Source organism: Microtus oregoni, unplaced genomic scaffold (assembly GCF_018167655.1).
Source record: "Microtus oregoni isolate MIOR12 unplaced genomic scaffold, Mior012 000018F_ref0000195, whole genome shotgun sequence".
Classification (NCBI taxonomy): domain Eukaryota; kingdom Metazoa; phylum Chordata; class Mammalia; order Rodentia; family Cricetidae; genus Microtus; species Microtus oregoni.
Genome location: NW_024543077.1, coordinates 3,401,572 through 3,413,984, shown reverse-complemented (window position 1 = coordinate 3,413,984; position 12,413 = coordinate 3,401,572). Strand labels below are relative to the sequence as shown.

The window sequence follows — 12,413 nt, the reverse complement described above, 5'->3', positions numbered from 1 at the left end:
AACTGTGAGCCCAAATAAATCTTTTTGTCTTTATAAGATGAGCAACCACAGTAATTTGTTATTGTGATGTAAAACTGACTAGCACAATTGGCATTCAGAGTTTTAAATCTTTTACTGCATAAAAATGAAATATTTCAAAGAAAAAAATGATATGAGAAAATTTTGTAGCAGGGGAAAACACATCAAGAGACTTTTCTAACAAGATAAGTTCTGGTTAGCTGAAAATCAAAATGCTTTAGTATCTGAGAAAATATTTTTCATTTACAATATTAGGGTCTCTGTACTCTTTGGGGCATTAAAATATGGCCACTTTCATACTTTGGTAAGATACAGCACTGTGATGTCTAATCTTGACAACTTGGCTTTGGGATCACCTAGAAAACACATCTTTGTGTCTGTTGGGCATTTCCTGAGATATTTAACTAAGGAATGTGGACATCACCCATGGGCTGGAGTTCAAGACTAAATGAAAAGGAAGAGACACAAGCATTTATCTGGGTACAAACGTGATGTGCCAGCTGCCTCGTTCCTGCTGTCTCCCGTGTCATGAAGAAATGTCAAAATAAGCTCTACTTCCTCAAGTTCCTTTAGTCATAATCTTGTCATAACAATGGAAAAAGTAACTAATGCAAATGCTTATTCAATTATTCAGTTGAAAAGATCCTATACAGGATTTGTGGCAAAGCTCATGCTGAATCTCTGGCTCTTCTGCACCAGAATAAATTGCTTTCTATTAACTCCCAACAGCAGAGGGCAGCAGCCTCAGTACAAACTGGCAATTTCTATAGCTATTAGGAAGCCAGAAAGGATCATGAATCAAAGTACATAGGCCAAAACCCAAAGTCATTGTGTGACCTCTTCATGTGTAACAGTTTTCTCTGAGAGTGAAACATCCCACCCTGTAGGGAAACTCCTTAAGCAGGTGGGTAAAAAAATTAAAAACATCCCCTAAAACTGACCAGATTCCCTAGGCCCCTCCCTGCCACAGTAAGCAGAGTCTAGTGGCAAATTGCCAGACCAACTGCCTGGAAGATACAGAAACCAGCCCCTGGAAGAGGTTTAGACCAATTGAGGCACCTAGAAGGAATGCTCCCCAGCAGGGGATTTGCAGGTTGCAGGCTGTGCGGTGTGCTTCAGGTTCCCAGATTTGTGAGCTGGGATGGGCTTGGGGATGCAGTTGTCTTTTGAATCATTTCTGCTTCTTTCTGTAAATAACCCCAATAAAACTCATTGGTTCACCAAGTTGGACTTTGGTGGTATCGAACTTTGGTCTGTTATAGGGGTCCTATCTGGGGTGTGTATATCTCAGATATCCCAGATAGGGGTCTACTCTAAACCTTGTGTGTTTTGTCTCTCAAGAAGTTTTGCCACACAACACCTCTACATTTTGTTGCTCCATCAAAATGAAATGCTATCCACAACATGAATGAATAACGTGCTGATGTGTCAGTCACAAGAGACAAATACTGTGTGACTCTGCTCATATAAGGTACCTAGTCGTCAAATTATAGAAACAGAGAGTGGTGGTTTTCAGGGGAAAGAGGAAGGAACAAACAAGTTATTTAATGGGCATAGAGTGTCAGCCTAGCAAGATGAAAAATTCTGAAGGTCTGTTCTACAAGAATGTGAATATTTTTATAAAAACTAATGAACTATATACATCCTTAAAAATGATCAAGATGGTTACTTGTATGCATTTTCCACCATAATTAAAAAAATTAAATACTATGTTCTATCTTCTGGTTGACCATCAAAAGAGAATATAATTACTAGGTTAGATGCTCTGAATAGTATTTACTTTAGACTCTTTTGGCACACCCTTGTGCTACCTGAAAAGAGCTCACAGTTTCTTACTTAAGCTTCATCAATTAATTATTGAAAATCATCAGGTCATGTTTTAATGTGGTTCATTTTTGGTCAATAATTTACTTAGGTCTTTCTTTTTTTTTTAAGCTTAGGGTGGCAAGCCTGCTAGGCAAGCACCACCATTAAGCTACACCCTCAGCCCCATTTCCTTCCTTCTTGCTTTGGTCAGCCTAACCACTCTGCCTCTTTCCCTTCCTTCCTTTCTTCATAGGTGACTGCTTAATTGCTTTTCTGATGCTGATAGAAATGACATGCCATCTTTACCACACCACCAATACCTTAAAAAAACAAAAACCACTAAGACACAAACAATACATTCTATTTACTTCTTTGATGAATGCTGTGGATCTCCGCTAACTTAGCAGCCAGGATTTCTTGTTCCATGTCAAACATTTCTCTTATTTCTTCAACTTTAATGTGTGTGTGTTTGGTAGAAGGGGATCACTTTTTTCCTTTCGTTTTCTAGAGCTCATTCTTGTTTTCAGTTGATTTTTCACACTATCTTTTTTCTTATTTGCTGATGAAATAATTCTCTATTTTTAGTTTATAATTTTGAAGTTCCTATGTTCTCCACTATATCTCTTTTTATATATGTACCTACTGCTTTATCTTGTTGTTCATACGAACTATTTTCTTCATATAGATTGATACTTAGTTATTAAAGGCCACAGATTTTCCTGGGAAGTTGGCATGAGCTTTCTCTGTTTCATATACACAGTATGTTTTCTGCCAATATCTTCTTAACTAGAAGGGTCAGTTGGGATTTCTATGTCTGAAAGTTACTGTTCTGTGGATTTTATTTAAACAGATTAAACTATTTAATTTTTCAAAAGAATAACTATAGAACTAGTAATATAACTATCAAATTTTGGAATGTGCTATAGTCTAAATATGGCCTGTACCCCAAGGCTTCCCATATCAAAGGCTTGCTCCTCAGTGTGGAAGTACTGAGGTAGTAGAACCTTTCAAGAGTTGGGTCCTAGTGGGAGGTAACAGGGTCACCACTAGAGACATTTCCTTAGGGGTTTGTGGATGAGTTCTAACAAGAATAAGCTGTAATTTACAGAAGAGAAGAGAAGAGGTTAAGAGGAGAGAATTTTAAAAGCAAGGCTTACCCCTCCCTGCTCTCTGGCTTCCTGCCTCACTGTGTAATCCTTTTTACAGTGGCTATGCTGTCAGGAGTCCATAGCCACGAGTCTAACTAGAGGCCAAACAAACGTGGCTACTGATCTCATACAAACTGAGCTAAGTAAACCTTCTTTCTTTAAACTTTACCCAGGCTCAGGTACTTACCATAGCAATGCAAGACCGACTAATCAAGGAAATATGGGGAATTCATTCACAGCCTTTTTGTTTTGGTCAATTTGTTAAAAAAAAAATTCTATTCTTAAACATCTGAAAATCGCTGTGTTAGACTGAGGCCCTTTATTTCCTTTTCCAGGTTCTTTATAAGCCTAACCTATCTTCAACTTCATATTCTACTCTTTCTTAATACAGATCTACATTCTACTTACTATTTCTTCAGCTGCCATGGTAAATTCCTGCCTCTACTCTGGTGTCAACATATATGACCTTTGCTGTTGCTGTTATAATCAGCAGAGCAGCTCTGCCCTGGTTCCCCGTTCCCCCTTCCCTTTCTACCCATCCAGGCTTTAACAGAGCTTAGTATCTTATATATGATTGCTTACAGCGTTAAATTCACATCGGAACAGAATCGACAGACAGTTGTGAGGCTAAAGAACCTGGACTTGAGGCGAGAACTGCTGGTCTGTAATTTGACAAGGCATGACAGCACCAAATGAATGAAACAGGAAGGTGTGGCCTTACCTAGAGCAGAGGAAGGCATGCTGGTGGTAGAGTTATCTGTGCACAGCTGATAGGAGGGACTCCTCGATCCCTGGACTTACTGGGTTATAGTAGGAGCACAGCCCCATACAGAGATGGATGCATTTACATGTTACAAGCTGATGTGGTTACATGTTATATATTTGACTCCCTGTGATTTGGCTTCATGATGGCCAAAAATCTTTGAATTTGGTTTCCCTATGGTGTATCTACCAAATGCCTGGGTTAGGAACAAATCTATTTGATTACATCTATAACATAAACCATAAGTTAATAAAATAGTGTTCTTAAATCAATCACCAATATCTATGACCCTGATGTTAGTGAACTCATTTTAAGACTAGGGAAGCTAACATACTAAACAAAAGTCTAAATACTAGTAGGAGGTCAGATCCAAGTCCCTACTGAAGCTACACAAGAAAGAGTACAAAGCAAGAGTCTCAACTCACTCTGTTCAGGTTGACATGCTGTCACTATGCAGCCCAGGCTGGCCTCAAACTCTAATTGATCCTTCTGGGTCAGCCTCCTAAGTGCTGAGATTATAGGTAAGAATCACCATGCTGGGTCTATCTTCTTGCACTATTTTCTTATTCTTTTTTTCCCAAACATGTCCTGATTTTAATTAGCAGCATGCTATGTATTAGAAATTATTTTAAGAACAGCAATCATCTTTCTCATGTAGTATTTTTTAAAAATAATTCTTTCTCTTGCATGCCAAATTACTTTGATGAAATTTCAATACATATTTTTATGTGAATATTGTTATTGGTCACAATTATATGGCTAATTTTGCTACTCGTAAGTAGAAACTGGGTATTCAGGACCCTGAGAACAAATGATTCTCAAGTAACTTATGGTAAACTGTCAGAATGCATCATTACATACACCCTTACTTGCTGAAGGCCATTAAAGATATACTAAAGCTCTTCTTCATATACCTTTCCAAAGACTTCTTGGTACCCTAAGCTCTGGCTTAGGCTCAAGTTTCCAATTCTTAGTCTTCCTTCTCCATCTTAGCAAATCTGAATGTTAACTAAAAATTCAACATGAATAACATCTTTTTCTTTTTTATCGAGACTTTTCAATGTACACCAAGCCACCAAGACTAAAATTAATAATGTTGGTGACTATGGCAAATAGCAAATTACCCTGAGACCAATTTCTAACTTATTACATGCCTCATCAGCCTTCCAGAATCAGCAGCATTATCAGGACTCCTTAATTGTATTAATCAGGAGTTGAGCTCAGACTCTCTGCACTGAAAGGCTACATGTACTGTTCAGGTACAATGAAATACTTGATTTCATTTTGTACTCTAAATTTCAGTGGCCTAGGACTTAGCCTAGCTTACTTAAGTATCAATCTACAGAAGATAAACATATGTTTCTCCAATAAAAGCATTATCCCCCATTAAGAGAGAGATCAATAATATATAATTACTAAAATTATTTAAGTCTGTTCTTCTGTTAAGGTACTTATTACTTGTCCTTTATATTTTATTTAGGAGCCTTTGTCTTACTTCCTTTTAGTTCATTGAGGTCTACATTTATTTCATCTTTCTCCTGCAGGCTTTCCCTGTTCTTTTCATGTGCATTCCATGATCTCATAAAGTCTTGTTTGAAGCCAGGAGGAGGTGGTGGTGGTGCACACCTTTAATTCCAGAGCTCAGGAGGCAGAGGCAGGTGTATCTCTGTGAGTTCAAGGTCAGTCTGTGTTACAAGAGCTAATTCCAGGACAGCCTGGGCTACACAGAGAAATCCTGTCATGGGAAAAAAAAAAAGTTTTCTTTGACTGCCTCACCCCACAGATCACTCTCACTTTTGAACTCCCATAAGAACTGAATGCCTGCAACTTCTTTTATTGCTACTGTATAACTATTGTATCATTTTTATATGCATTTAACAGTTCTTAAGTATTTCTATGTCTCAGCACTACCTGGGCATAGCTCAGATAATAAGCATTAATTCATTCAACCAGGACATTCATTAGGGTAAACATTGTCAAAGCTGATACTGAAAGAGAAAAGAGTCTATTTTAGTGTGGTCCACAGATCAGCCACACTGAGATCAATCCCCTGGAAGCTCACTAAGGCTGCCTGTCAGGCCCCACCCTAGTTGTCTGGTCAGAAACTGCCTTTCAGGATTCCCAGGTGATCTATTAGCACTGTTCAGGTTTGAGAAACACTTGCTCAGACTCTACAAGAATGAGTAGAATATTTAAGATATAACTTCAAATAACTTCATTGTAATTGCTTGTTTGTTGGGCTTCCTTATCTACTAACTGAAGGCTTGCTGAGGGCCAGAACTCTTCTATCTTTCTCACCACCAGCGTTTCCTGACCGGCCTAGACATTCAGCATTTTTCTCCTTCTTGAATGCATAAATGACTGGGAGAAAAAAAATAAAATAAACTGTTTCAGAAAGCTAATTTAGGTAGTTCTTTTGTATAACACAATCTCACATATTGCCATACAAACCCCTTAATCCAATTATTAACCAGTTTTACAATGTGCAGCTTTCTCCATTTTAGCAGCGGTATCACATGAACTTGATAAAGCAAACACCTGATTATCCTCCTGTCCTCTGAGAGAGCTTCCAGGGGCCTCTTTTACAAGTGAAAAGGCTGCATTTTAATTCCAGCTTTCACCAATCTGCCCTACGTGCCCGCACAAGGAGAGGGAGAGGGCAGTAAAAATGGTATGGCAGAGCAATTCTGAATTTATAAATATATGGTCAGAATCTGCCTTTTAAGATTCCCAGATGATCTGTTGGAACGTTTTGGGAAGTAATGGTGTAGACCATTATGAATGTATATGACCACGAATGGTTGAACAGAATACTTCAGGAAATAACTACCAGCAGAGGAATTAAATAAGATGAGAACCCTTGTCATTTTCAAGAGCAAACGGTGATACCAGAAAATAGAGTGAAACAGAACAGCGATTTCTCAGCGACAGAGGGTGGCAACACACCACCAGACCAACACCAAAGCAGATAGTGGTTAGTAACGTCCAAGAAACGTACCAGGAGCTACTTTCAGGTTCTGCAAAGAAGGAAGTCAAGGGAGAAAGAGGAAAGGAAATGGATGCAGAGTAACAACGATGAGGATGATGCGGATGAAGTATTTTTCGAGAATGAGAGCTGACACGCACTGGAAGGAGAGGGTGATAAGGGAGCAGGTTGCAGTGAAGCCCTATTGCAAAAGGAAGCTACTGCAGATGTCCCTGCCCAGCCCAGACCTCCCGAGGGAGGCAGCCCCTGCATAGGTGAGAGGCTTCGCCCAACTCCGCTAGCCCTGCGGTGGACGGAGCCACCTCCCCCGGAGTCTGCAAAGCCCTGGGTGGGTGCCGGAAAGGGCGGACTGTGAAAGGGTGGGCAGGAAACGGGGGCGGATGCTCGGGTGACCAGGTACTCACCTTGTCCCACCGCAGCCACTGCCCGATGGCCGTGTCCAGCTGGGGGTCCCCGGTGAGGTAGGGGGCGTGGAGCAGGTTGGAGTTCAGGTCACCATCTGCGTTCTCAGCCATGGCAGACACACGGGTGTGCGGGCCCGAGGGGCGGGTGAAGACACCGAGTTGGGGGGGCTCCGGGTGCGCTCACCAGGGTCCAGACGCCCCCTCCTCGCCGAAGGGCATCGGAGACCAACCGCGAGGCGTTCGGTCAGCGCCAGCCCCAGCCGCAGCTCCAGCGAACCGGGAGAGAAGGCGGAGACTGTCAGCCGCCTCCCCGGCAGAGCAGCTCCGGATCTCAGCTCGAACTGACTGAGGCGGGCGTGAGGCGAGAGAACAACAACAGTCCCAGATGTCTGGGTCGCCGCCTTCGCCCGCGCCGCCTTAGGCCCCGCCCCCGAGCCGCCGGCCCCGCCCCCGCCCGCTCCCGCCGCCCCGAGTGCCCGAGGCATGGGGCGCGCGCCCGGAGCCTCCGCAGCGGCGCGGACTGCCCCCCGAGGCAACGGTGCACAGCTGGCTTTATTTTTTTTAACGCCATTCCCAGCTGTCTCTCCCGTGTTACCCGCCCCACACTCGCACGTGTGTCTCCACCTGGTGTCCCTGACGCCTCTAGCAGCCCGCCTCTGCGCTCCCTAGGAGATCCCCCCCGGCGCCCGCAGGCCCCACCCTCTTCGCCTGGGGGCTCCGTCTTGCTGAGGGGGCGGGGAACCGAGGTGGCGCGCGTGAAGCCTCACGGGAGTTGTAGTCTCCACCCCGCCAGCTCGGAACCCCTGACGCTTCCCTTGGCTTCTTAGTTGGGCAGCGCGGCAGTAGTTCCCTGAGTTAAGGTAAACAAGGAATGTCGTGAGGATCAACTTGTATGTATTTGGTGCATGACAGTTGACGAGTTGTTTTCTGTCATCTCATCCATCCTGTGAGCTATGTGGTAGGTATAGTCCATTCCACTTTACACAGAGGACGCCGAATTTTCTAAGAGGCAAACCGAATTTTCTAAGCAATAGCGTTCCGGGAGAAATGAGTGAGGGTTCCAACCTGTCACAGCACCTCAGATGGCAGTTGCTTTTGCTCGGATGCAACAGCAGAGTAGAGGTGGGAAGAACAAAATGTCTGGAAAATAGGAATGTTGTCAGAAGGATGGGTCAGCAATTTAACCCTATTTTAAGGATGAACAAACATCATAAAATGCATAAACCACCCGGTGGTGGTGGTGCACTCCTTTAATCCCAGGACTCGGGAGGCAGAGGCAGGCGGTTCTCTGTGAGTTGGAGGACAGCCTGGTCTAGATCTAGTTCCAGGACCTGAGAAATAGCCGTGTGTCCAAGAAAGAAATTAATTGTCCACTAAAATAAGAATTAGTATCCATAACAAATATTAAATATCCACTGTATGTTAATAATTATGATAGTTGGGCTAAAAAGGTGGCTCAGCTGTTAAAGGCCAGGCTCACAATCAACAAGACAAGAATTACTGTAGGAGTTGATGCTACAAGAATGTAAATAATTATTTGATTCACGAAATAAAGACTGGGGTCAGAGCAATGTTTCAGCTGTTAAAGCTAGGCTCACAACCAAAATGCCAAGAAATAAAATCTAGAGAGATAGGATATGTGCGAGATGTTTATTTCATGATCAAGAGTAAATGCTTGCTGTGAAGAGTGGGAGTGAATTTGTCTGAGGTAGTCAATACAAGCATCTAGCAGGAGGGACCTGCACTGAGATTTCAAGAACAGAAAATAAATAAGTTGAGAAAAAAGTAGAGGGCATTTCAACCCCATTGATCAGTGATTCTCAAGTCCTACTAGGAGACTGTTTAAAATATACGTTATGCTAGTGGACATAATTCCCAGAGATTCTGAATTTGGGTAAGGTCTTGATAGCACCATAAAAATGTCTATTGATGTGACCAAGATGGTCATAATTAAGGTACACATTAGGACATATGTGTTGGCATTCTCTGGGAGATTATTAAGAAATGCAAATCTTCAGTATTCAACGAAGTTCTACTAGCGCATATTTGAATTTGAGGAAGTCTGGTTATTCATATTTAAATATTGTAAGTAGTAGGGTTCCTGGAGAATGGCTCATCTTCAGTTTACAATGGAAGCCCAACGACATAGGCTGTGATACATTGGTGAAGGAACAAACCGGCTACAGGATAGATGAACTTATCAGTGAGAATGAGGGCAAACAAGAAAGAAAAAGAGTTTCCTTCTACCATGTTCCTTTATCCAGGCTGGCCACATTTAGGCTGGGTTTTCCTGCTTTAGATAATCCAATCAAGGAAGTTTCTCACAGGAGTGCCCAATAGCCTATGTTCTATTGGACTCCAAATGCAGTCAAGTTGACAATCAAGAGGAGCTATCACAAACCATCCCCTCTAAAACCTCAACAGGTGGTCACAGTAAATACAATTCAGGAACAAGACTTTAAATCTTTTTAAGATTTAAATGACTTGCTTATTATTGTGTGTATGTGCACAGCATGTGTGTGTGTGTGTGAGGGGGTGACAGCATATGTGTAAAAGTTAGCATACAACTGTGAGACTGAATTCTCTCCTTCCACCATGCGAGTCCTTGGGATGGAACTTGGAGCATCAGGCGAGGTGGCAAGTATCTTCACTTGCTGAGCCATCTTGCCTGCCAACCAAGACATTAAATGTTGAAGAAATTGTCGTTTTGTTTTATGACCACTACAAAAAGATTGTATTCTCTTCTTGTTGCTTATAGAGATACTTGTCATAAACCCTAGTTATGTTTGCATTAAGGAAGTGTGTGTGTTACCAGGTGGTGATGGCACATGCCTTTAATCCCAGCACTTGTGAGGCAGAGTCAGGTGGATCTCTGTGAGTTCGAGGTCAGCTTGGTCTTCACAGCAAGTTCCAGGACAGCCAGGGCTACAAAGACAAATCCAGTCTCAGAAAAAAAAATGAAGAAAAGAATGTGTGTGTGTGTGTGTGTGTGTGTGTGTGTGTGTGTGTAAGGAAGAATCATCTAATCAATATTCTCCTTTAGGCCTTGTCAGATGCGAGGAGACATAACAAAAACAAATAAAAGGGGAACAGGGGATCTTTGTGGGAGGGGGAGTGGCTGCAGACACAGTAGGGCTATGGTGAAGCAAAGTGATAAACCCAGGGTACAAATTGTAAGGAGGCGCCTGCTCTCGTGTTTGTGGAAGTATAGAGTTGGTGCCTGCGTGTGAACGCTTCATTCCACTTTCAGTATCTGTACATAGATATGATTCATATATAATATAATATAATATAATATAATATAATATAATATATATTCACTTAGAGTATATAATTAAATGATTTTAAAAATTTATTCACACATACACACACAAGAATTTGAGGACATTTTTTACCATCCTATGAAGCACAATTTATAAACATTCAGGGTCAGAAATTGGGGTTCAACCTGAAGATCAGAAAAGCAAAACAGCTAGTCATTAGCTCTTACCTCAGTCTCAGTCTGAAATGGCGATTCTGCCTCCCAGAATCTCAGAATGAGACTGTATGTCTGAGAGCTGTTTCTTCGTATTTTATAATCCTCTCTAGGGCTGGGATTAAAGGCACGCACCGCCCAGTATCTATGGTAAGTAGTGTGGCTACTGGGATTAAAGGTGTATGTTACCATACACCTGGTCTGTAAGGCTGACGAGTGGGCCTGTTTTACTCTCTGATCTTCAGACAGTCTTTATTTATTATAATACAATTGAAATGCCACTACAATCCCATAAACCCTGTGCCCTTCACTGCCAGTCCTCTTGTCACTCAAGACTTTTCACCTCAGGTCTAAGCAACCTCAAATCTCTTTTCTATCTCTATAGTGATTTCCCCGTTCTAAACATTTCCCTTAAATAGAATCATCATGTCATTCATGGGATATTGTTATTAGTTTCTTTTAAGTAGCATAATTTTTCTAATGTTTACCCATTTTAGCAGTCATGGTAGCTCATGCCTGTAATTTCGTCACTTTGGAGGATTGCTGTGAGTTTAAGGATAGCCTGGGTTATATACTGAGTTCCAGGCCAACCTGGTTTACAGTGTGAGACCCTGTTTCAAGAAAAGAAAGATCTGTCCATCTTATAGCATGATCAATTCTTTCTTTTTCACTTGGTATCTCAATACATACAGAAAAGTATTTGATAGAATCTTGCACTCTTTCATGACAAAAACATGCAGTGCAGTAGGAACAGAGGGCAACTTTGCCATCCTGATATTGGGCATCCACAGGAAATCTACAGTTAAAAAACACTTTACTTAATAATGCAAGACTGTACCCTGCATGGTGAGGAACAGAAGAAAAGATCTGGTGTTGCCCCTTCCATTCAATACTATACTAGGGTCTAACTAGGGCAAACAAAGAAAAAAAAGATGTCAAAGGCATTCATGTTGGAAAAGAAGAAATAAAACCATAAAGCCATTCTATTCGTCTATGAAATGATCTGTATATATGAAAATTTAATTAGAATCAATAAATGATTCTATGTGATTTCAAGATATAAGATCAACCTATAAAATCAAGTCTATACACTTGAAGTATGTGGGAATAGTTAAAAATATTTTCAGTAGCATCAAAAAGAATGAAATGTTTAGTAATACATTTAACAAAATAAGCACAAACGTGTATTCTGAAAACTACTAAACACTGGAGAAAATCCCGTATTCAGATGATTGAAGATGAAGTTTTACAAGTCATGTCTACTTTCCTTTGCCATCGTATTTTTGTTTGTTTCAGTTTGCTTATATGGTTAAGTTATGTGGCTATATGCATGAGATTTTTAAAAATATATTCTTGTGATATATTTGCTTGTGTTCAAAGCAATATTGCTATCATAAAATGACTTACCATGTTCCCTTCTCTTTTGATTTTTGAAATAATTTGCAGAAAGTTTATGTTAATCTTTACTTAGATAGTGTTCTGGCAGGTCTAATGTCAGCTTGACACACAAAGTAGAGTCATCTGAAAGGAGGGAACCACAACTGAGAAAATTTATCCATAAGATTCAACTGTAGGCCATTTTCTTAATTAGTGATTGATGGGGGAGGGCCTAGCCTATTATGGGTGATGCCATCTCTGGGCTGGTGGTCCTGGGTTCTATAAGAAAGCAGGCTGAGCAAGCCATGGGGAGCAAGCCAGTAAGCAGCGCCCCTCCATGGCCTCTGCATCAGCTTCTGCCTCCAGGTTCCTGCCCCATTTGAGTTCCTGTCCTGACATCCTTCAGTGATGAACAGCAATATGGAAGTGTAAGCCA

At 41.4% G+C, this 12,413-nt stretch overlaps 1 protein-coding gene across 2 annotated transcripts in view; it reads right to left on the bottom strand.

Moving 5' to 3' along the window:
- The window catches only part of LOC121458867 (glucose 1,6-bisphosphate synthase), a 33,845-nt gene extending 26,007 nt beyond the window's left edge, over positions 1 to 7,838 (bottom strand). Inside the window, exons 1-2 of one of the 2 annotated variants that reach the window (XM_041668193.1) lie at positions 7,750 to 7,838; positions 7,126 to 7,470 (exon numbers count right to left, since the gene is read on the bottom strand). In XM_041668193.1, the coding sequence (XP_041524127.1) occupies positions 7,126 to 7,236 (111 nt within the window). In that variant the 5' untranslated portion in view covers positions 7,237 to 7,470; positions 7,750 to 7,838. Of the gene's footprint in view, positions 1 to 7,125; positions 7,559 to 7,749 lie in introns of those variants that run through there. The other variant, XM_041668192.1, reaches the window with a different exon arrangement.
- Positions 7,839 to 12,413: the final 4,575 nt, after the last annotated feature.